Consider the following 26,377-nt stretch of genomic DNA (forward strand, 5'->3'; position numbering starts at 1 on the left):
GGGACAGGATTTACTCCCATTTGGAAACAAACGAACTTATTAGCGAGAGACAACATGGTTTTGTGAAGGGGAGGTCGTGTCTTACTAATTTGATTGAGTTTTTTGAGGAAGTGACAAAGATGATTGATGAAGGAAGGGCAGTGGATGTTATCTATATGGACTTTAGTAAAGCCTTTGACAAGGTCCCGCATGGCAGACTGGTACAAAAGGTGAAGTCACACGGGATCAGAGGTGAGCTGGCAAGATGGATACAGAACTGGCTCGGTCATAGAAGACAGAGGGTATCAGTGGATGGGTGGTTTTCTGAATGGAGGAATAAGACTCGTGGTGTTCCGCAGGGATCAGTGCTGGGACCTTTGCTGTTTGTAGTATATATAAATGATTTGGAGGAAAATGTAGCTGGTCTGATTAGTAAGTTTGCGGACGACACAAAGGTTGGTGGAGTTGCGGATAATGATGAGGATTGTCAGAGGATACAGCAGGATATAGATCGGTTGGAGACTTGGGCGGAGAAATGGCAGATGGAGTTTAATCCGGACAAATGTGAGGTAATGCATTTTGGAAGGTCTAATGCAGGTGGGAGGTATACAGTAAACGGCAGAACCCTTAGGAGTATTGACAGGCAGAGAGATCTGGGCGTACAGGTCCACAGGTCACTGAAAGTGGCAACGCAGATGGATAGGGTAGTCAAGAAGGCATACGGCATGCTTGCCTTCATCGGTCGGGGCATAGAGTATAAAAATTGGCAAGTTATGTTGCAGCTGTACAGAACTTTAGTTAGGCCACACTTAGAATATTGCGTGCAATTCTGGTCGCCACACTACCAGAAGGAAGCAGAGGCTTTGGAGAGGGTACAGAAGAGGTTTACCAGGATGTTGCCTGGTCTGGAGGGCATTAGCTATGAGGAGAGGTTGGATAAACATGGATTGTTTTCACTGGAACGAGGGAGGTGGAGGGGCAACATGATGGAGGTTTACAAAGTTATAAGCAGCATGGACAGAGTGGATAGTCAGAAGCTTTTCCCCAGGGTGGAAGAGTCAGTTACTAGGGGATATAGGTTTAAGGTGCGAGGGGCAAAGTTTAGAGGGGATGTGCGAGGCAAGTTTTTTTTTTTTTTTTACACAGAGGGTGGTGAGTGCCTGGAACTTGCTGCCAGGGGAGGTGGTGGAAGCAGATACGATAGCGACGTTTAAGAGACGTCTTGACAAATACATGAAAAGGAAGGGAAGAGGGGGATATGGGCCCCGGAAGTGCAGAAGGTGTTAGTTTAGGCAGACATCAAGATCGGCGCAGGCTTGGAGGGCCAAATGGCCTGTTCCTGTGCTGTACTGTTCTTTGTTCTTTTGTTGATGCCTCCGATTTTAATCCCTTCATATCTCCAATCTTCTCCAGCTCAACAGGCACCCCCTCCCCACCCCAGATCTTTTCATTCCTCTGACCCTGCCCTCTAGTGCATCTGCTCCCCTTGCCACACCTCCCTAGAATTGGCAACCATGGCCTTTCTTCCTTGAAGGCTCTCCTTAAACCCTATTTCTATCCTCCTACTATCTCCTCCTTCACCTTGTCACCTGTTTTTGTCAGATTACACCTCTGTTCAGTGCCTTGGGATGTTTCCTGTATTACTACTAAAATGCAAATTGTTGCTTTGAATTGTCACTGATTCCACACACCAAAACTAAAATCACTTGGCACACAGTACCTTTATATACAGAACTAACCCAACCTTTGAGCCATAATGTATGATAAATGCACATCAGAAAAAATTCTCCATGATTTGGAAATTCTAAAATTTAAGCTTTTTAAAAAAAAAATTAACTTTTAAAATGTTTTTCATAAAATAAAATACATTATTGTCTTTTAGTACATTTACTTTTAGATAGAAAATGGAGTCATGGTAAATGGTTATTTTTCAGACTGAGGGATGGCAGACAGCGGTGTTTCCCAAAGATCAGTGCTCGGATCACTTTTTTGATTATATATAAATAAATGATTTGGATATTGGAATGCAGGGTAACATTTCAAAATTTGTGGATGATACTAAACTTGGAGGCATGGCGGTGAGGATGATACAAATTGACTGCAACAGGACATAGACAGGCTAGCAGAATGAGCAGGCAAGTGGCAAATGGAATTTAATACAGAGAGGTGAGAGGTGATGCAATTTGGCTTAAGGGATTGGGATAGATCGTATCGACTTAATGGCATAGTTCTAAAGAGTGGAAAGGGGACCTGGGGTTGCACATGCATAGATCTTTGAAGGTGGCAAGAAATATTGAAGGGGGATCTTGGGCTTCATAAATAGAGGTATCGAATTTGAATACAGGGAAGTTATGCTGAACCTTTATAACGCTCTGGTTAGATCCCAACTAGAGTACTGCGTCCAGTTCTGGTCACCACAATTTAGGAAGGAGATAAGGGTCCTTGAGAGGGCGCAGAGGTGGTTTATCAAAATGGTTCCAGGGATGAGGGGTTTTAGCTACAAGGTTCAGTTGGAGAAGCTGGGGTTGTTCTCCTTGGAGCAAAGGAGATTGTGGGCGATTTGATAGAGGTGTACAAGATTATAACAGGTTTGGACAAAGTAGACAAAGAAAAATTGTCCCCATTAGCTGATGTTACAAGGACTAGGGGACACAGATTAAGGTTTTGGGCAAGAGATGCTGAGGGGATGTCAGGAAGTAGTTTTTTTTTATACACAGCGAGTAGTAATGACCTGGAACACTCTGCCTACGAGTGGTGGAGGCAGAGAAATTAATTATTTCAAAAGGAAATTGGATGGACACTTGCAGGGCTGCAGGGCTACAGGGATAAAGTGAGGGAATGAGACTGACCAGACTGCTCTACCGAGAACCAGCATGGACTTGATAGGCCTAACAGCCTCATTCTGTGATGTAAATGACTATGACTATGTGATATAATTGTTTAAGATACTAAGTTTGCTCTTTTTTTTCTGGTGAAAATCAGAGATTTCAAGCCAAGAGATATATTGCTTTAATCTGTATTATTTATGAATAATATACTGTGAGGAATGATTAAGATTTCTAAAAAGACAAATTGTAACTTTACATCTGTGGTATGTTCATAAACAAGAACAGATAGTTCAGAATAGATTACATTTGCTTGATCATATTTTGTTCAACATTTTTTCATATCGAATGCACCTTTAACTGAAGTAGCGTGAGAAACATAAAAATAGCAATGGAGCAAGAAACTGAAAAGGAAATAGTGTTCAATGGAATAGTGGTACTGAGCGCTCATCAGGTGCCATATTGAATAATATCTATGAAACTGTCAGCACAGTGCTTAGCTATAGTATTAAAAGTAAATAAGATGCTCAATTGAAAAAGCATGAGCATAGAGTATAAATCTAGAGACTACTGTTTCTGTTCAATACGTTAATCTGACCCTATCTTTAATACTCGGTGCAGTCCTGTTCACCTAATCACTAGCAAGGTATTCATAACCTCTGAGAAAGTAATGAGCAACTAAGATAATTCTGACCATTAAGATTAAGGATATGAGGAAATGTTAAGTTGGGCTTGGTTTCTAATAAGGGGCATGTTTAGATTATTTAACTTAAATCTTCAAGACTATGAAAATGATCGACATACCTGATCCAAGCAAACCATTCACTATAGTAAAGGGTTCAAATACCAGAGCATACCAGTTAAAAAATTGGAAATTTAGGAGCAAGTCAGGTAAAACTATTGAAAAGAAATTGAACCATAGACAAGTTAACAGGAAAGGGCATTGAATTGGGCATAATTTCAGTGCTGTATATCTAATCTAATCTAATCTAAAATGCATTCGACAGACAATTAGACACACTTCCAAAAGGACTAAGAGACTGTTGAGAAAGTGTGCAGATGGTTGATCTGTAAGAGAAAGGAAAAAGACTTGCTGGCCCTAGAGGCCTTTCCTTTCCATAGTTATTTTTCAAAATTAATGTCTAGTGAGGTAAATTTCTGTCCCATAGCAATCTAACATCCTTACTTTTATTTTCAATTCCTCTCGTACTAAAGGATAGCATTCCATTAGCCTTCTTTATTACTTGCTGTACCTGTATACTAACTTGTATATAACTGCACTAGAACACCTACAGCCCTCTGCACCTCGCAGTTCTGCAGTCATTCTCCATTTAAGTAATACTCTGCTATTTTATTCCTGCCCCAAAGTGAACTTCACATTTTCCCACATTATATTCCATCTGCCAGATCTTTGCCCACTCACAACCTATCTAAATCGGTCTGCAAGCTCCTTATGTCCTCTTCACAACATACTTTCCTACCTATCTGTGTCATTTTCAAATTTAGCCACCATACCATTGCTCCTCTCACCCAAGTCATTGATAGAAATCGTAAAAAGTTGAGGCCCCAGCACAGACTCCTGTGGGACTCCACCCGTCACATCCTGCCAATCAGAAAAGGACCCATTTATGCAAACTCTCGGTTTTCTGCCAGCCAGCCAATCTTCTATCTATGCCAATATGTTACCCCCTACACCATGAGCTTCTACTTTGCGCAAGAAGCTTTTACGTGGCACCTTGCCAAATGCTTTCTGGAAATCCAAGTACAGTACGTCAACAGGCTCCCCTTTATCCCTGGCACATGTTATTCCTTCAAAGAACTCCAATAAATTGGTTAAACATGATCTCCCTTTCACAAATCCATGCTGACTGTTCTCAATTACCTTCAGTTTTTCTAAGTGCCCAGCTATAGCCTCCTTAATGATCGATTCTAACACCTTCCCCACAACAGACATCAAGCTATCTGGCCTATAGTTATCTATTTTCCGCCTCCTCCCCTTCTTGAATAGAGGGGTTATATCTGCTATTTTCCAGTCTGATGGAACCTTTCCAGAATCTAGCCAATTTTGAAAAATTAACACCAACGCATCTTCTAGCTCATTAGCCACCTCTTTTAACACCCTGAATGAAGCCCATCAGGTCCCGAGGACTTGTCAACCCACAGCTCCATCAGTTTGGTCAGTACAGCTACCCCGGTGATTGTAATTTCACCAAGTTCCTTCCACCTCCTGATTTACAGCTATTACTGGAATGTTTTTTGTATCCTCTATAGTGAAGACAGAAGCAAAATATTTGTTCATTTCATCCACCATTTCCTTATTATCTACTCACTCCCAATTCTCACTCTCTCGAAGACCAACACTCACTTTACTTACTCTTTTCCTTTTTAAATACCTTGCCATTCGTTCTTACGTTTCTAGCTTCCGCTAGTCTAGCTAGTATCAAATTGCTACAAAAAAGGGTCTGTCAATGTTGTGAAATTATCAAGACTACTTATCCAACATCCAGTACTGGATGAGCAGAAATTTCCTCCAATTAAATATTGGGAAGACAGAAGCCAATGTTTTCAATTCCCACTCCAAACTCCATTCCCTATCTACCAACTCTATCCCTCTTCCTGGCAACATTCTAAGATTAAGCCAGTCTGTTCGCAACCTTGGTGTAATAGTTGATCCCAGGATGAGCTTCCCACCTCATATTTCTGTCATCACTAAGACTGCCTATTTCCACCTCCATATCACCTGACTTCACCCCTATCTCAGCTCATCTGCTACTGAAACCTTCATTCATGCCCTCGTTACCTCTAGCCTTGCCTATTCCATCGCACTCTTGGCTGGTTTCCCACATTCTACCCTCTGTAAACCGGAGGTTGTCCAAAACTCTGCTGCCCGTGTCCTAACTCATACCAAGTCCCATTTCCCCATCACCCCTGTGCTCACTGACGTACACTGGCTCCAGGTCAAGTAACGACTTGATTTTAAAATTCTCATCGTTGTTTTCAAATCCCTCCATGGCCTCGCCCCTCTCTATCCTGGTCATCTCCTCCAGCCCCACAATCCTCAAAGATCTCTGTGCTCCTCCATCCCTGATTTTAATCATTCCACCACTGGTGGCCATGCCTTCAGTTGCCTTGGCCCCAATTGGAATTGCCTCCCTACACCTCTCTACCTTGCTTTCCTCCGTTAAGACACTCCTTGACCTAGCTTTTGGACATCTGACCTAATACCTCATGTACTACAGTGTCACATTTTGCTTTATAATGCTCCTGTGAAGTGCCATGGGGTGTTTTATTACATTAAAGGCACTATATAAATTTTAGTTGTCGTCATTGAAGTAACTAAACCTAGATATTGGATTCGGACACAAAAAAAAACACATCCAGCTCAGTCCATCCTGCCAGGTCTAGGAATTGTGCCAAAATTGGCACAGCTGTCCTACAGAATAGTCAAGCAACATGACAGAATCATACCCATCAGTCAACAGTCCAGACTCCTCTATCACCATTTCCTAGATATTATGCCCCACCTTCCAGACAAGCCCACCAGAGGTGGCAGCACAGTGGTATGCAGTCATGAAGCACTGGCCCTGGAAATCTTCAACATTGAACGAACCCCATGGTATCCAGTCAAACATAGGCATCCTGTGCCTTCTGCCCTCCCTCAAATGAACGTTGACTACCAATTGGAAGCACAGAGGATAGCAAAAATGTACTCAATGTCCATCACCTAGAGTGGCTTGGCAGCAGCAATACTGACTGAGCTGGCCGATTCCTGAACCACAAGCCAAACTGGGTTTGCTGCAGGTGATGAGAACACCAACACAAGGGAAAAACCTGACCAATGATCTTCACCAATCCACCTGTTACAGACGAATGTGCCCATGACAGTATTTGTAGGAGTGGTCACTGCACAGTTCTTATGGAAATAAAGTTCCCTCCTCGCACTGAGGACGACTTCATAATGTGCATCACTACCATCATGCTAAATGGGATAGATTAGAACAGATCTAGCAGCTCAGAACAGGGCATTCATGAGGCACTGTACGCAATCAGCAGCAGTAGAATTAGATTCACCACCAGTTAGTTAATCTCATGGCCCAACATATCCCTCATTCCACCAAAACTATCAAGTCAGCCGACCAACTCTGGTTTAATGAGCAAGGTAGAACAGCCATGCCAGAAGCAACACCAGGTTATTTGAAAATGAGGTGCCAAACTATGTATACTAAACAGATACAGCATTCTATTTCTGCAGCATAAGTCATCAGTGATCCCACAACCAACAGATCAGACCAAACCTGCCACCTCTATCACCTAGAAGAATGGGGCAGTAGACGTTTGGGATTACCACCTCCTGTAAATTCCCCTCCAAGGCGCACACCATCCAGACTTGGAAGTATAATCGCCAATCCTTCACAGTCAGTGGGTCAAAATCGTAGAACTCTCTCCTCAACAGCAGCGGGGGTGTACCTACACCAACTTGGTTCAAGAGGGCTGTTCACCACCACCTTCGGGGGCATTTAGGGATGGGCAATAAATGCTTGCCTGATCAACGATGCTCACATCCCATAAGTGAATGAAAAAATGCTCTGCAGTCTTGCCACATCCAATCATGAATGGTTAAACAGTTAACAGGAGACTCCATGAACATCCCCAACTCAACAATGGCAGAGCCCAGCACAAATGCAAAAGACAAGGCTGAAGTGTTTGCAATCATCTTTAGTCAGAAGTGCCGAGCGGTTGAGTCATCTCAGCTGGGTCTTTTGGTCCCTAATACAACAGATGCAGTCTTCAGCCAATTCGATTCACCCGTGATATCAAGAAATGGCTGAGAGTACTGCATACAGCAAAAATGTGGGCCTTAACATTTTATTTGTCATAGAAACAGAAAATGCTGGAAATACTCAGCAGGTCTGGCAGTATCCATGGAGAAAGAGAAAGAGACTTATCGTTTCAGATTGCTGGGGATCAGGGAGAAAACTCTTCACTGGATGAAGTCATAGATAGCAGAAAAGATTAATATTGTGGTTGTTGAAGGCCAATCATCTCAGCTACAGGACACTGCTGAAGTTGCTCACGGCAATGTCCTTGGCCCAACCATTTTCAGTTGCTTCATCAATAACCTTTCCTCAATCATAAGGTCAGAAGTGGAGATGCTTGCTGATGATTGCAGTGTTTAGTTCCATTCGCAACTCCTCAGATAATGAAGCAGTCCGTGCCCACATGTAGTCAACATTGGAAAAAGACCAGGCTTGGGCTGATAAGTGGTAAGTAACATTGCACCACAACAGTGCTGGGCAATGACCATCACCAACAAGAGAGCCATGACATTGAACTGCATTACCATTACTAAATCCCCCATCAACATCCTCCAGGGGTTTGGAGGGCAAGCACTATTGACCAGAAACTCAACAGCACCAGCCACACAAATACTGTAACCATGAGAGCAGGTCAAAGACTGGGTATTCTGCAGTGAGTGACTCACTTTCTGACTCCACAAACGCTTCCCCCATCTACAAGGCACAAGTCGGAGTGTGATGGAACACTTCACTTGGCTGGATAAGTGCAGCTCCAATAATATTTAAGAAGCACATTATTCAGGATGAAACAGCCCGCTTGTTTGGCACACCATCCACAGCCTTAAACGTTCACTCCCTCCACCACTGGTGCAATGTGGCTGCAGTGTGTACCATGTACAAGATAGCAACTCGCCAAGTCTTCAACAGCACCTCCTAAACTTGCAAATTGCACCACTTAGAAGGGCAAGGGCAGCGGGCACATGCGAACACCACCATCACCAAGGTCCCCTCCAAGTCACACACCATCCTGACTTGCAAATTTATCACTATTCCTTCATCGTTACTGGGTCAAAATCCTGGAACTCCCGACACAAACAGCACTGTGGGAATACTGTACCACAGTGACTGCAGTAGTTCAAGGTGGAAACTCACAACCACCTTCTCAAGGCCAATTAGAAATGGGCAAGAAATGCTGGCACTACCAGTGATGCCCGCATCTCATGAATGAATAAAAAAGATTTACTTTCAAAAATAAACTGTGAACCATAACCTTTCAGAAAATCTTATTTAACACAAAGAAGCTGGATGTATGCAAAGCAGATGATAGTTTCTGAATTACAGATGTAATTCTATCTTCTAGAATGAAGATGTTTGCTGCTGAAACTTCAGATAAGTGGAATAGATCTGCTGTTGTCAGTGACATTACATTGGAATGAAGTACAGCAATATAACATGGATGTAATTATCAAATTTACTGACAGCAGGCATGTTTAAATCAATACACTGTTTCAGCACACAGATTTTAAAGGGGAGTTTAGGAGGCACTAACAGTGGAAAATAAAAGTTTTGTTCAAGACTTGTGCAACAACAATAAAAGTTTATAAAATGCTCCAGGCAATTAGCATTGAACACAGAAGTAAAGGTAGAGAACAGTAAAAGGCATTTTAAAATCCAACCTTGTAGCAAGAATCAAATTTAACTGAAAATAAATGCAGAGGTGGGGAAAAAAAGGATAAGAAAAAGAAAAACCAAAAGGAATTAAATCACAAGAAAGCTGAATATACTCAGGTGGGAGGTTACGAGCATATTATCTTAAATTGTTATTTTTCAGACCAAGATTTGGTACTTGGTAAACACAGGACTAATTTAGGAAAAGGTATGAAGTTGTAGGCTTGCATTTTAATATTGTATTTTGATACTTTTTGAGCAGGTAAGACTTCACATAAAAGCATACATAGGTACAGTGAAGGCTGAAAATTCTTAAGTTGCGATTACCTTCTGCACGCAGTGATCAGTGCAATTAGGAGACCAAGCGAAGCCATTATGGGAAGTGGAGAACACAAGAGGTTTGATTAATTTCACACACAAAAAGTGTTCAGACAAGCAACTATTACAAATAGTAAAAGAAAGAAAAAGCACAAGGTTATTTCAGTTAAATCTACATTCAGTGCAAATGACAAAATACATATTCTAAAATAGTAAAGTTAAAATTCTCACCTTCCTACACCTGTTTAATACGGCAAACACCTACAACAGTCTCAAATCTCAAAAGGCTACTTAAATTTAGAATATCACAGCACAGATGAAAAGTATATTTTATAAAAGTAAATTGAAACATACAATCAAATGCTGATTGGCATGATGCTATAATTTGCCAGTCCAATCCAATTCATCCAATGCAATTTTTGCCCACTTTTCTGCTTCTCCTATAATGTACTGATTCTGGTCAAAACTTGAGCAGATGACCTTCTCCCAGTGTTCTTCTATTCTGTGACTATAGCTAGTCAAGCTTTCTGGGCATCCCAATGGCCCAATGCATGTGATGGTATTAACTACAAAGATCCCAAGTTTGATCCCTGGTCTATGCAGAGTGAATTAATGTCAGGTAAAGTAGAAGGAACAGAAGTGACTTTAGAGCTCTTGGGTTTAAGGGCAGCAATGTGGTCTGTTTGTTTTTTTAAACAACGGGGGCAGAACGAAGGTTCACATTTCTGGCCAGTGACTCCTGCCAGAAAGTGAACTTGTATCAATGACTGATTCACATTACAAATCCTATATATGTTGGAAAAATTATGACTTGTTCCCAATTTTCATCCTTATTCCTCATCTTGAATGAAGTGACTTATCTTGGGAGCATGGTCCAAGGGGGAGAACTTCAATATCTCAGCCAAGTGGTCATTCTTGATACATATTATTTATACACAAGCCTAAACATGCGTACATTCCAGAAGTCGTAAGTGGTTAACAATCAGTTTCAGGTACTCTGATTTCTTTTTCCTCAATTACTCTAGGGGAGCAAAATCTTCACCTAACTGAAGCCCTGATTGAGATACCATGGGTAATAGCGCACATTACTTTCCTGCCTGAGATCAATTCACAATGCATTCTGGAGTTCAAAACCAGTACCTTCCTAGTATGAATCACTGCTGTTTTACAAGATTATACATACACCAACAGAACGGCTGAAGGGGAAAGAAAATGTAATTTGTTTCAAAAAAGATATAAAAGAATGAATTGAAAGGTCAATCTGCCGGTTTAACTTGCAATGCTTCAAGTCTTTCCCAGCATCCTCAATAAATTTCAGTATTGTTATTTCTTCGGTACAAACGAACGACAAGATATTGTGTTTTAACCGTCTTGCAAAAAGAAAATCAATCTAACCCCAGAAACAAGGTTACAATCCAATTCGCTATGTATGTTGTTCAATATTCCAAGCAAGTAGACATATAGATATTTACATCCAAGTCAGAGAGAAGGCTCATGGGGCATAAAACGGCCACAAGGGACAACTTTAGGGACCAATGAATACAGCACCCCAAGAATGCCTGACCGGGTATTGCGTACGGCCATCTTTTGGGCAGCTAGGAAAAACAGGCATTAGGCCCTTTGCATATGTTAATGAGGGACCCCACGCCAGTATTAGGATTCTTCTGCCAAGTTGGGCTGACCTGAGCAAGGCAGATGTCAGGTCTGTTCTACTCAGGTTTTCCTAATGTGTAGCCTAACAAGTGGCTACGACTAATAAAATAAGTAATTTACAATTTTCTTTTAATATGCAATTCCTCCTGGCTACACAGCACTTCTGAGAGCTAATGATGACACACATGGAGTTACCGAGGTCCACTGCCAGCAAAGCAAGTGGACTGAAATTGGAATGCTGACAATTACTGAAATAGGCCAGAATATCAATTACAAGCCTCCCAGTTGGTACACGCACAAACTGGAAGGCCCAAAAAACAGAGCATAACTAATTTCCACCCAATGATTCAGGCACATTAAAACCTGCAGATTTTTTTTTATATATAAAGAGATACAGCACTGAAACAGGCCCTTCGGCCCACCGAGTCTGTGCTGACCATCAACCACCCATTTATACTAATCCTACACTAATCCCATATTCCTACCACATCCCCTCCTTCCCTATATTCCCCTACCACCTACCTATACTAGGGGCAATTTATAATGGCCAATTTACCTATCAACCTGCAAGTCTTTGGCTGTGGGAGGAAACCGGAGCACCCGGCGAAAACCCACGCGGTCACAGGGAGAACTTGCAAACTCCGCACAGGCAGTACCCAGAATTGAACCCGGGTCGCTGGAGCTGTGAGGCTGCGGTGCTAACCACTGCGCCGCCCAAATTGATTTAAAAATCAATTTTGCACATGACATAGAACACTTTCACAAATTGGTGATAACATTGGAAAATTAAAAATCAAAATCCATCAGCTTTTCACATCAGTTAAATTGATAGTCATTTTCATGGGAACATGGACAAAATGAATTAAAGTGCATCTACAAATCTTGCTTTCCCACGTTTTGTTTTATTTACTGACCTGCAATGACATGAAATAAAACTTTAAAAGCAGAGTACAGTTTATGCTATTAAAATTTGACCAAACGGCTACATACCTGATAAAGACATTAAAATATTATTAATAACGTACAGCCACGTACATCGCCTGGGAAAAAGCTGGGAAAATATATTTGTATTAGTATCAACTGGGAAATACTGAAGAGGTAAATAAAGTTATTCAATCAAACTTGAGTGAATAAGGGAGTTGTATCGTCATTATCCCATTTTTCAAAATATGGGACTCGAGATCAGTGTTGTACTTCTAACCCCTCTTCTCTCCCAAGACAGAGGGATGTAATCCATCCATAATACTCATTGTGCTTACTTGTTCCATTGAAGCTTCATGCAATTCATTCAGATTTAATGTATAAATGCCTTCTTCAGTTCCAAAGATTAAGTACTGGTCTAATTTAAAGAAAAATACAAGGCCAAAGTTAATATTTTACTATAAATACTGTACAGCATTTTGTAAATCGTTTGTGTCTTAGCAGTTCTTGATTAGCTGGCATTACCCTTTGTCTCAGGGTGTATCCAAGATGTAGCACAACTTATCTTCAAAGGACATCCATCAAATACCTTTGTAAAGCAGGCTCCCATCTATATTTGGAGAGTTTTGACATTCAAAAATTTGCCAGTTAGTATTGCAAGGACTGAAAGCTTTCTTTAAAAAATAAAGTAAATGCATTTAAGAATCAACCTGTTTATGTTAGAAAAGTAACCTCCAGCATATCAGTTAACCTTTGAGGGAATTACTCAATCTACAATTAGAATATTTAATTACTTGTTATGGTCATTTTCATTCTTTGGAACAAATTCAAACTCCATAAACAAGCAAAAACTGCTTTTATCGATGGAGACGAGGGCAAGAGGGGTTGGGGCCTACCTGGGCCCCAGACACTCCTTCCAAGTGAAACAGCAATTTACTTGTATGTCTTTTAATTTAGGATATGTATTTGCTGCTTACAATGTGGCCTCCTCGACACTGGGGAGACTGAACGCAGACTGGGTGACCGCTTTGCAGAACGCCTCCGGTCAATCCGCAAGCACGACCCCAAGCTTCCTGTCTCTCGTAATTTCAATTCGCCACCTTGCTCCCACTCTGACCTTTCTGTCCTTGACCTGCTAGAGTGCTCCAATTGAAAGTCAAAGCAAGCTCGAGGAACAGCACCTCATCTTTCAACTGGACACTTCACAGCCTTCTGGATTCGACATGGACTTCAATAATTTTAGATCATAAACTCTGCCCCCTTTTTTCTTTTTTGGTGTTTTTATTCCCTGTTGGTTCATTTCCATCACCTTCCGCCCCCCCACCCCCCAAACTTCTTAATCCCTTTACTTGTGTTCGTACGGTGGCTATCCTGCCACTTACATCTCATCCAGACACGTTTTGTTTCTTTACTCGTTCTATTACCAGTCCCTTTGCCTTTGTAGCAAGAAACCTTTTGTTATTTAATCTCTTCTGCTCTCCACCCGATCACAGACTTTCCCTTTTGTTCTTCTTCCCCACTCCCCTCTTTCACTTGTTTAAAACCTTTCTAACCTTTGCCAGTTCTGACGAAAAGGTCACAGACTTGAAATGTTAACTCTCTTTCTCTCTCTACAGATGCTGCCTGACCTAAGTATTTCCAACATTTTCTGTTTCAAATACATTAAGTGCTTATAAATTACCATTTTTTAGTGCAATTAAGGGCTGGGAATGATGCATTCAAAAATATTTTACTTACATGGACCTTCGGAGTTGGAGGAAGGCCATTGATTGCTGGCTTCTACAGAAGAATTAAAAATTTGAACAACATTAAAAAGTTAAATTAAGTTTCTTAAAAGGTGCAACACAATCCAAAAGGCATCAACTCAAACACTACACACTATAATCACTTGACTCCAACACCTGTGAGCCACCAAGGCTGCCAATTTATACGTGGAAAGCTAAACAGAGAGTAGCTGGAGATTCCAAGTCATCTGTACTCCCTGTTTGTCAGGATGGTAATAGTGCAACAACAAATGTAACAGATGCATTCTTGTGCCCATCACTCTATCTGAACCAAACATTTGTCAAGAGATTAATATATTTGTATTCCAATTGGTCATAAAAAGTATTCTTGTAAGGAGCAAAGAGGAATTGGTGTTCTTTACTTATGGTAGATTCAGAGGGCTGAAAACAGCAGAGGCCCTAGAGGAGTATAAAGTGTAGGGGGGGGGGGGGGGGGGGGGCGGGGGAGGGTACTTAAAAAATTAGAACAGCAAAGGGAGGGGCATGAAAAAAACACTGGCAGGCAAGATAAAGGAAAATCCCAAGGCGTTTTATAAGCATATTAAGGGCAACAGGATAACCAGGGAAAGAGTAGGGCCCATTAGGGACCTAAGTGGCAATGTGTGTGTGGAGCCGGAGGATGTAGGTGAGGTTTTAAATGATTACTTTTTATCTGCGTTCACTATGGAGCACGACGATGTAGGTGTAGAGATCAGGGAGGGGGGATCGTGATGTACTCAAACAAATCAGCATTGAAAGGAAGGAGGTGTTAGCTGTTTTAGTGGGCTTAAAAGTGAATAAATCCCCAGGCCCACATGAGATGTAACGCAGGCTGTTATGTGAGGCAAGGGAGGAGATAGCAGGGGCTCTGACACAAATTTTCAAATCCTCTCTGGCCACAGGAGAGGTTCCAGAGGACTGGAGGACTGCAAACGTGGTACCATTATTCAAGAAGGGTAGCAGGATAAACCAGGTAATTACAGGCCAGTGAGTCTATCAGTGGTAAGAAAACTATTGGAAAAAATTGAGGGACAGTATTCATCCCCACTTGGAGAGGCAGGGATTAATCAAGGATAGTCAGCATGGCTTTGTCAGGGGGAGATCATGTCCAACAAACTTGATTGGATTTTTCGCGATGACTGGGTGTGTAGATGAGCGTCTACATGGACATCACTAAGGCTTTTGATAAAGTCCTGCATAGGAAATTGGTTAAGGTGGTAAGAGCCCATGGGATCCAGGGAAATTTGGCAAATTGGATCCAAAATTGGCTTAGTGGCAGGAGGCAAAGGGTGACGGTCGTGGGTTGTTTTTGCGATTGGAAGCCTGCAACCAGTGGAGGGATCGGTGCTGGGACCCTTGCTGTTAGTAGTGTACATTAATGAATCAGGCGTGAAGATAGGAGGTATGATCAGTAAGTTCACAGATGACATGAAAATTGGTGGTGTCGTAAATAGTGAGGAGGAAAGCCTTAGATTACAGGACAATATAGATGGGCTGGTAAGATGGGCAGAGCAGTGGCAAATGGAATTTAATCCTGAGAAGTGTGTGGTGATGCATTTTGGGAGGACTAACAAGGCAAGGGAATATACAATAGGTGGTAGGACCCTAAGTAGTACAGAGGGTCAGAGGGACCTTGGTGTACTTGTCCATAGATCACTGAAGGTAGAAACACAGGTAGATACGGTGGTTAGGAAGGCATATGGGATACTTGCCTTTATTAGCCAAGGCACAGAATATAAGAGCAGGGAGGTCATGATGGAGCTGTATAAAATGTTAGGCCACAGCTGGAGTACTGTGTACAGTTCTGATCGCCACACTATAGGAAGGATGTGATTGCACTGGACAGGGTGCAGAGGAGATTCAACAGGATGTTGCCTGGGCTGGAGCATTTCACCTATGAAGAGAGACTGGATAGGCTAGGGTTGTTTTCCTTAGAGCAGAGAAGGCTGAGGAGGGGCCTGTTTGAGGTATACAAAATTAAGAGGGGCATAGATAGGGGAGATAGGAAGAAACTGTCTCCCTTAGCGGAGGTGTCAATAACCAGGCGGCATAGATTTAAGGTAAGGGGCAAGAGGTTTAGAGGGGATTTGAGGAAAAGTATTTTCACCCAGAGGGGGTTTGGAATCTGGAACACACTGCCTGAAGAGATGGTAGAGGCAGGAACCCTCAACATTTAAGATGTAGTTAGATGAGCATTTGAAACATCGGAGCATACAAGGCTACGGGCCAAATGCTGAAAAATGAGATTAGAATAGATAGGTACTTGATGGCCGGCATGGGGCACAATGGGGCTGTTTCTGTGCTGTATAACTCTATGACATGCTGGTATCTTTCAAAAAGCACAAGAATCACAATGACTTCTGTAGAACCAGCAAGAATCCTTAAAAATTGATTTGTGAAACCTGGGATACATCTCTACTATAAAAATAATGGCCATAACTAATACTTGTAAATAGCACTGCAAGAAGTACATTCATTTATTAAACTGATTTAATAAAAAAGCAACATACAGGAAATTCTCTCTTTTCTTTTCTTTGAGGTAATGCTGGAGGATGCTCAGAACTTTCACCATTCAAGCTTGAAGAGCCTTCTGCGACACCTGAACAAATAAAAAACATTTTACTGCAACCAACACCAACCTTTCCAAAAAGCAACTGAAAAGTAACTTTATGCAGAACCAGCTCCACACATGAAAGCAGAGTGTCTCCGCCCCATATATTCAACGCTATTCATGTACACAGCCATTATTAATTATCTGTGCGTAATTGCGACAAATACAAAAACTTACAGCAACAGCTTGAAAATGTTATTGTACATATTAGAAAAACCACCTCATGGTCAAGGCATTTTACCAAAATACATTTTTTAGATATGACATAAAAGTTATATTTTAAAATTCCACAATTGTTCATGATTTTAAAACTATCCTATTTCTAAATCTACTCAATATACAAATTCAGCAATGTAAAGGAAGAAAAAGTTTAAATTAAGAAACTGCTTTATTCTATTCACATTGGGCTACTTGTGACAGGTTACAATTTCAACAACTTAGAACCCACTGCTATCCCCCCCCAAAAAAAATCACAAACTGCTGCACTTTATAATGCTGCCCAAACCACAACCCAGGGCAAGCTCTGGAAATCCAGCCCCTGAAACAAAGCCAACTCAGTCCTATTTGCACTTTTTTCAATTCTTGCTCACTGGTTTCGTCCTGTGTTAATTCTGTGGGGCTGGAGGCTTGAAAAGGTTTTTTTTTAAGCACTGTTGGATAACTGCTGAGCAGAACACAACCAGCTGATGTCTGCAACATAGACAATGGAGTATCTATGCAAAATATAATGAATTTAAACTTCATTAATGTCCCACAAAGTTCCAGGGACCTATGCAGCCCACAAAGACCAAAAGCATGGACACCTTTTCTAAACTTAACATGGTTTAGCACCATGTGCATTAAATTTCTTACAACCCAATTTAATTAATTAAGCATTTTTGGTTAATCAATATTTTAACTAAAACATCTCAATAGACTTCTATTGATGTAGATGCATCTATCAATTAATGCAACACAGATCGACCCTAGCGTTTATGACCGATAGTAATATCCTACTGTTTACCCCACTCAAATCATAAATACCAATGTTTCTGGTTTCATTACACCATTGGATACTTTAATTCAGGAGGTTCCCAAACTTTGGGGGAGAGGGGGGTGCAGTGAGATTAATTGGTGGCATGAAGAGGATGGGTTGGCCAAGAACAAGAGCCACCAATGCAGCCCTGCATAGCCAGAGAAGTTGCATTATGGGACAATCTCAGCACATGGAATGTTTAAGTTTTGTTAAGTGAACATTGGACCCATCAGACCTGCTCCTCGTGCAATATTGTATTATTGACTTTGACCCTTTTACCCTATGCATAACTCAAAAGTGTTAGCTGATCCTGTCACGGACTTGTATTATTTTTCTCCTTGGATTAAAAACAGTGTGTGTGCCTTTAAGACTTCGTAAAAATAAAGTGCACTTTAAAGGGAGAGAAAGGTCTGGAATTTCTGAGACACTGTGCCACAGCTGCATTTTTGTTACTTGGGCAACAGCAGGAGAGAGAGATGGGTCACATGGTAATGTTTCCACTTGGCTGTGTGTAAAACTGGCAGAAACCAGTTAGTTTTGAGAGACTTTCCAGTGAAGCGTACTGAAGAAAAGAAAGTGTCTACTTCCTCTTGACAGAAAGTCGACAATGAGCTACAAGCCTAGTTAATTCCGAGTAAAAGAAAAGCCTTTTTCAAGAATCCATTTGTATTGCCGTGCTCATCGTTCAAAGAACTGTTTAACGCCTACTCCAGTCGAAGAGTTGAATGCCTGTTTACTAAAGGATTATTTTCATCAAATCCACGTGAAGACGTCAAGTAGCAATATTTTTCACATTAGAAGACATCATCCATCAGGAACGTAACCTACAAAGACTTTATTTTATTTATTCTTGAGACAGTTAGTTTTTTAAAACTCCAGTTGTGTGTGTGAGTGTGTGTGAGAGTGAGTGTGTGTGAGAGTGAGTGAGTGAGTATGAGAATGAATGGGGGAGTTAGATTAAAATAAATTATAAGGTCTTTAGACATAAGTTTATCATAATAGTGTTTAAGGTTTAGTTTTTTAATAAATAGTTAATTTGTTGTTGTCTAACGATACCTGGTTTGATCTATTTCATTCTGGGGTTACCAGGGTATTTAATTTGGCTGTTTTCCGATTGGGTGTGAAAGCTTAATAATATTCTGCGACATGTGGAGTGATGGGACTGAATGGACAGTGTATTGCTCCCGCCGCAGTCGTAACAATTCTTACTTTTAAGACCTTTGAATTGCACGGCTTCTTTCTAGGGAGAGCAACCTCCATGTGCAACGATCCCTCTTTTAAATTGAAAATGTTCAAAGGATAGGGGTTTCAAGGGCTTGAAACCTGAATGGGAGAGACCTTAGTACAGTGTAAATCCAGCACACTGGATCCCTGCCCTTGTTTATTCAACATATTCATAGACCCAGATACTTGAGAGTTTATCTACCCACTGACTCTCCAAGGACGTGGTGGAAATCAACGGAGGGAAACTAGCACCTCGAATTTCTCCACAAATCAACTGGTTTTACTCTCTGAAGTCTGCATAATGAACAGAACTCTAGAATTTATTGATCGAATATGGTGGTCAGTGCAGTATTAGTATATAGAAATTAACACTGCCCAACAGTAAAGGAAAGTGTTCCCAGTTGAGTTTTTTTTTCCAGTGTGGTAACCTAGCAGAAGATATCCACAACACTTTTACCATCCAACTTGGAAAAAATACATCAGTGTCCTGTGTGTAGTACTATTACGAGTCTTACTTTCCTCAGCTGTCTGTCAGAGACTGACATTGGGCAAATGGAACAATCTCCATTTTAGCACATTTCTTCCAAAAGATGACATCAGTACTGATTGCAAACAAAGCCAGGAATGCGCAGTATGGACAGCTCAATCAATTCAGATAAGCTAAACCACACTTATACAATAACAAGAAATATCTTACTTTGTCTGTGCGACTTTGGGGATATAAGATAACTTGGGAGAAATTATGTAAGCAGCTCTGCAATCATCAATATAGTGAACTCCCATTCCACATTTAATTTCATTACCCGAGTCATTAGCTCTAGTATCAAGCAATCCAGGGCTACTAATGCTACTGGGAAGGGATGGTTCAAGAATCTCCGATTGATACAGCGATGTTGGAGTACTCTGTCTTCTTGGCACAGCTGATGGTCCATTTTCTGTATAAGGCTGCCTCTTGACCGTCTGTGATCTCTCTTCATCTGGAACATCGGAAGCACTATGCACTCTTGGCTGAAACAGTACAAATTGGTCTCAATAAGAAGAAACATGTAGCTTTAGCTGGTTCATTTCCTTACTCAAATACATTTCCAAATAGGAAAACTGTAGTTAAGATAACAATTTATCAAGAATGTGCTATGAAAAACAAACAGTTTCAATTTTGAATTAACAGTCAAAACTTTCAACCATGGCAGGGACATTAGACTGGCGTCATCAGATTAGGCACCCATTGAAATCAGTGGAAAGGAAAATCAGGTGCTGTATTTAACGTGCAGCTGATTCAATACAGTTTGTTTTACACTCCCAAAGTTGCAAGTTCCGCCCATTGCATCTTTTCAACAAGTGTGAGGATTATTGAAGAATTCAATGAAAAATAAACCAATGATACGCATGCAATCCTTTGGGACCAAAAGTAGTCAATGAAACATGATCAAGTTTCCACAATGCTTGTATGCATTAAAGGAGAAGGTAAACCGATCAATATCAAAGATACCTTTTAAAAAAAAGTTGTCTTTTACTTTGGCAGCAACATTGTTTACAGCACCGAAGAGTGACCTATAAGTTTCTAACTCAGTTATTCTGCTGTAAGCAGAGTGGCTGAAGTGAAATCTTCAGGGAATCAGATTTACAGCACATTGTATATGGCTTTTAAAAAAAAACTTATTCATGGCCTCCTTGCTCTCCTAATTTCCTTTTTAATTTTAGCCCTGCAGTTTTGATACTCTTCTAGGCTTTCTGCATTATTGAGCTCTTGGTATCTGATAAGCTTTCTTTTTTTGCCTTATCCTACCCTGTATGCTCCTAGATATTCACAGGGCTCTAGATGTGAGAGTCCCTCCCTTTTTCTTCGTGGGAACATATTTGCTCTGAACCCTTTCCATCTCCGCCTTGAATGCCTTCCACAGTTTTGACATTGATTTACTTTGGCAATCCACTTTTGCCAAGCCCATCTCAGGTTAAAATGTGGAATTTTCCTTTGGAGTCTCAGAGCAGTTGTGGTAGAGTGTTCTTTTCTTTAAAAAGTGATCAACATTTTGGGGTGGGGGGGGGGGGGGGGGAAAGAGAATAGAAATCCACACCTGTCTGTCAAAGGAAGGTTTCTGTTCTGTGAAGCAAAGAGACACTTGCATTTATTTTATAGTCCCCTCCGTTCACTAAAACATCCCAAAATTCTTTGCACAATTAATTACCTGGCTGTTATCTAAATAAGTTATAAGCTGAGGAAAGTTTTCTGACTGATGTCACTCCACTACATTTAGCCAATGAGTCAACAGGGAAGCTTCAGGACTCCATTCAGAAACCCTGTCCACAAGTATTTCTATAAAACAGATACTTTTTCCTTTATTTGGAGATACTTTATGGGCATCTACCATGGCTAGGTGATTCATCTCAGGAAATCTTGCTACGACTGATGTACAGTAATGGTGATGGCCCTTAAATGCACTCATTAAGTTGTACCTTTTAAGTGTAGGCTTGACAGCCTGTTGGAATTTTATTTTGACAGCAGTCAAGCTACAGCAGATACAGTACAGCATTTCAGCTGATAAGTTACTATCCGAAAAGGCACAAACAACGAAATTTGATTTTAAAATGCCCAAAATTTTGGGCAGGAGGGGGCGGCACAAGTTTCAAGCTCATACATTTCAAAAATCTCAATTTATTAAGGAATGGTATGGTGTGACAAATTACCTGCCAGAGCAATCAGCTTTTCACAAATGTACTTGCCCATAATCTCCTTTAAACATATGCAGTATTATAAAATGTTAACCAGCAAGTTAAATTTTTTTTAAAAAATGTAATTGAGAAAAACAAAATCCATTGCAAGAGGACTCACCTTTGGAGGAAGAGGAGGTGGAACTGCTCGTTTAAGTGTTGACCTTATGGAAAACATGCAAGTAGTTTAACAAAGTTCAAACAGATTACAAAAAGTTACAAAACTAAGATAATAATAATTCCCATAACATTTTATACATCAGATGCACAATCAACAAAAGCTCAGTTGCACAAACTTCATTCACATTCAGAGAAATCTGTTCTGACATAAAAACTGAATACAGGAAAACATTTATTTTCCCTTCTTACTGTAATTTGAAGGAAGGCAGACCACCAGTCCCACATTTTTATTTGTTCATAGAATATGGGCATCATTGGCAAGGCCAGTATTTATTGCTCATCCTTAACTGCCCTCGAGAAGGTAGTGGTGAGTCACCTTCTTGAACCGCTGCTGACCATATGGTGTGGGTACACCCACAGTGCTATTAGGGAGTTCCAGGATTTTGACCCACGACAGTGAAGGAACAGAAGCGATATATTCCCAAGTCAGAATGGCGTGCGACTAGAAGGGGAACTCGCAGGTGGTGGCGTTCCCATGCACCTGTTGTCCTTGTTCATCTTGATGGTAGAGGTTGTGGGTTTGGAAGGTGTCACAGACTGCATCAATGACCAAATATGATTCTAAATTTTAGTCTGCATTCTTACACAAAGTATCTCAAACTACTGTATGCAATTCTTCATTCTCCATCCTACAGTTGATAAGCTGACATCAAGAATACTCTGCCACTACACTGATACGAAGCTACATTATTTATGTTTTCCACATTTTTCATAACCTGGTTATGAAAAGGCATGATCTGCAGCCTTGTTTGAAACCTGCCAAAGTAATGCAATTGCTAACATGAAGCCTGCCTAAGAACAAGTTTGCCACTCCCCACAAATTTATAAGAAGTTAATAATTCAAACCACTACATTATATGCGCAATAGTTAACCGTTTTTATTGTTCTGAGCAAATATTTTGGTATTAACATTATGCTGTTCATTATAGTTTGCCTTAATTTAACAATCTGCATAACAAGGAGACTTACAGTTCATTTTCAAAGTCCTCTTCCAGGTGTGCTAGGTGTCCCCTAAAAGATTTATTAGCATTCCACATTAGTTTACAAAGAATACATTCCTTGGAAGTAGGTTAATGGAGAACAGATGCTTTTAAGTTACTAAAGCATGCACACCACCACGATATTCAAGAATCAACATTTAAATATATTGAATAATTGACTCAAAATATGGTGTATAATGGAAATGAAGACCTGCTGTAGAGTACTTCCATCTAAATTGTTTGAAAAGATTTCACAGTAAGTGAACACAGGGGATACGGCTCTCAGATGAAGACACTGCATCCTTCTTCCCCTCCCCAACACTAAAATTTGGAATTTAAGTTGCAGAATTGTTGGATAACAACCTATATTTTAATTATGCCATAATCCACAATTGCATAGAACCTATCTGCTAATTTGTAAATTAAAAATATCAGCACATTTTTGAAATGCAGTTTTGGGAATTCTTCAATTTTGTCCCTCTTCCTGCCATTTATGAGTGTGGTATGCTGGCTATACCTGAAGCTTGACAATGACATTCTATCACGTCATGAGCAAGCTCTACATTAATTTACCCTTCTCATTGCATAACTTACTCAGGTTCTGTTTCACGGAGATCACAAACAGAAAATTGAGACCACAATTCTGCATTCTACCACTCAATAACTTATGCTGCCTTCTCCAATACTTTTAGCAGCAATTTCTTTATTAATAAATTTCTTACTATATGTGGGGAGGGTAAAAAAAAGGACATGATAATGACCATAATCCACTAGTTTTGCCAGCACCATACAATACATATGCAATTAGATCTTACTTAAAAAGTTGAATATTTTATTTATTTGACACAAAATTACAGCACGAATCACATCTACCTTGAGGAAGGTTCTAGATAGATAATTGTGGGTAGGTGGGAATTGGAAGTAGGAGAAAAAAAAAATTGCTGCCACAACCTAACCAATGGGATAAACTCTTGTTTAGGACCTGATCCGTCTCTAGAATCACCACTGCGTCTACCACAAAACACAAGCATTACAGTAGATGGAGATATGGCATCTACTGACTAAGCGATTGAGTTACCGTTGTTGCAATTCTTCAACACATTTAAGAAGGCTCCTTTGGAATCAGAACAGAAAGGAGGGAAAGAGATTGTAGAGTATGATGTGCACAAGATGTCCTTCATGCATAAAAATGGTCAAACAGAATGCCATGCTTAGAATTTAACTGTACTACAGCTGCTGGTATATTAAAATAATAATAAGAGGCAGCAAAAGATCATTTTACCCCACAACTGGCATCTTCTACATTTATCACATAACTTCAGGTTACAGTATGAAGCATATTACTCTTTCACAGACTCAGATGTTTTAAAAATAACCAATTACAGCAGATTAGATTATAATTGAGACATTTTGATATCATTAGGAAGCAACAGCTACTAGTTACAGGAGTGAGATGATGTGCTGACTGGTGTGCCCAAAGAGTAGTGTTAGGATGCCTTACTGTAATTAAGCTCCACGGCTACTGTTAAAATTCACAGAAGAAACCAAAATGGGAAAGATCTTGAATCCAAGAAGCCACTCAAGAGTATACAAAACAAGCCATATAAAATGCATAAGTGAGTGGAACATTGGCAGATGAGTGTTAATAAGGACAAGTATAAAGATTCTGCACATAAGCAAAAAAAAAATAGATGAGTACTGTATAAATGGTGCTAAACATCTAAAGGAGTTGAGAGATGCCGACCGTGTTAGGATATATTGGGCTCTGAGTCTATCACTACCAAGCAACAAACAAAGCAATGAATATGAAGAATATAGCTAAAAAAAAAGTCAAGTAAAAGTTGGAGTAAGCCTTGTTTCAACAGTATAGTGCTCTGATCAGACCATACTTTTGGGCATCTCTATCCGACAATGTAGCAATCAGTATTACTCTCAAGTGTTAGCTGAAATATTGTACAAGTCATTGCACGAGCGACTTCCTACCACAGATTGGTGCAACACTAAATCAGCCAAAAGTATAAAGGTGGTACGACAAATGCACTTTCAGACTAACTGCCAAGCCTTTAGCCTTCTATTTGGCACAAGACTTCTGCAGCTTTCCACCTGCTCAACCATTCCTCCTCCACCTTTGATGCCCTTGTCCCCAGTAAAACCTTTACTTCATAACTTCTGTTTTAAAAATAGTGTCAACTGTGGCTCGGTGGTAGATCTCTCATCTGAGTTAGAAGGTTGTGGATTCAAGTCCCACTCCACAGATATAATCTATGCTGACACTCCGGTGCAGTTATTACACTGTCAGGGGTGCCACCTTTCGGATGGGAAGGTTAACTGGGGCCCTATCTGCTCTCGGGCAGAGATAAAAGATTCCACTTCAAAGAACAGCAGGGGAGTTCTCCCCGCCGTCCTATGTATCCCTCAACTAACAGCACTAAAAACAGTTTATCTGGTCATTATCTTATTATTGTTTAATAGGCCTTGCTGTGTGCAAAATGGTTGCTGCATTTCCCTATATGTACAACAATGACTACAATTCAAAAGTAATTAATTGCCTGTAAAGCACTTTGGAAGGCCCCCGAGATCATGAAAGATGCTCAGTAAATGCAATTTTGTTCTTTCTTTAATCTTGCATCCTGCTCATTACCCCTGTAACGTCTCTATTTGTTCTCCCTTAAGGCTAATGGGCTACCCTCTCTTCATCTCTGACTTGGAGAGCGGCGGGAAACAGCAAGAGCAGAACGGGGCTTAAAAACAGAGCGAAGAGAGCGAGAGTTCACTCGGAGCGACAGGTAACAGTGAGAGCAGAGCCGAGCTAGCCACCACCGCGGCCAGTATGTAGGTTGAGCGCCTGCATTCAGAAAGAAAAATAGAGGAGTGACATCACAAGGAAGCAAGTAGGTGATTGGCTGGTGAGTATTTCCTATTTATCTTTTCTAAATTAGGGAATAAATCAGTGAGTCTTGGCTCATCAACAGTAGCCAGGCTCATCAGCCAACAGATAGAGGAATGGCAGGGCTGCTCCAAACTCTCGGGTGCACATCCTGTGCTACGTGGGAATTCCAGGATGCTTACCATATCCTGGATAAGCATTTGTGAAGGAAGTGTCAGTCAGTTGCAGCAGCACGAGCTCTGCATTTCGGAACTTGAGCAGCTAGCTGGTGTCCCTGCGGTGCATCCATGAGGTTGAGAGCTTCATGGATAGCATGTTTATTCATTGTGGGGTAACCACATCTAGAGTATGCAGGGAAAGGGGGAAATGGATGACCACCAGAAAGTGAAGTAGAAACAGGCAGAGTCCCCCAAGTGCATCCCACTTTCGACCAGTATTCAGTCCTGAATACAGAGAGTGATGGTTCAACTGGGGAGTGCAGCCAGAACCAAGTCCATTGCACCACAGGTGGCTCAGCTGTACAGCAGAGTACAACCAAGACTGGAAGAGCAATAGTAATAGGCGATTCATAAGTTAGGGGAATTGACAGCTGTTACTGTGACCACAAACGTGAATCCAGGATGGTGTATTGCCTCTCTGGTGCCAGGGTCAAGGATGTCACTGAACAGCTGCGGAACACTGAGGGGAGAGGGTGAACACCCAGCAGTCATGGTACACATTGGTACGAATGACAAGCATGCAATCCTGCAATCAGAATTCAGGGAACTAGGTAGAAAATTAGCAAGCAGGACTACAAAAGTAGTAATCCCAGATTACTCCCAGTACCACACACAAGGGAAGGAAGAAGA

General features: G+C 40.9%; 1 protein-coding gene across 1 annotated transcript in view; it reads right to left on the minus strand.

The window, feature by feature from the left end:
- Positions 1 to 26,377, minus strand: part of map4k5 (mitogen-activated protein kinase kinase kinase kinase 5) — a 203,058-nt gene that overhangs the window by 27,840 nt on the left and 148,841 nt on the right. Inside the window, exons 16-23 of the mRNA XM_068039086.1 lie at positions 22,632 to 22,673; positions 21,604 to 21,646; positions 19,577 to 19,781; positions 16,434 to 16,522; positions 13,898 to 13,939; positions 12,686 to 12,770; positions 12,499 to 12,578; positions 12,230 to 12,290 (exon numbers count right to left, since the gene is read on the minus strand). Of these exons, the coding sequence (XP_067895187.1) occupies positions 12,230 to 12,290; positions 12,499 to 12,578; positions 12,686 to 12,770; positions 13,898 to 13,939; positions 16,434 to 16,522; positions 19,577 to 19,781; positions 21,604 to 21,646; positions 22,632 to 22,673 (647 nt within the window). The remainder of the gene's footprint in view (positions 1 to 12,229; positions 12,291 to 12,498; positions 12,579 to 12,685; positions 12,771 to 13,897; positions 13,940 to 16,433; positions 16,523 to 19,576; positions 19,782 to 21,603; positions 21,647 to 22,631; positions 22,674 to 26,377) is intronic.

The sequence above is a fragment of the Heterodontus francisci genome, chromosome 9 (genome assembly GCF_036365525.1).
Source record: "Heterodontus francisci isolate sHetFra1 chromosome 9, sHetFra1.hap1, whole genome shotgun sequence".
NCBI classification, from domain to species: Eukaryota; Metazoa; Chordata; class Chondrichthyes; order Heterodontiformes; family Heterodontidae; genus Heterodontus; species Heterodontus francisci.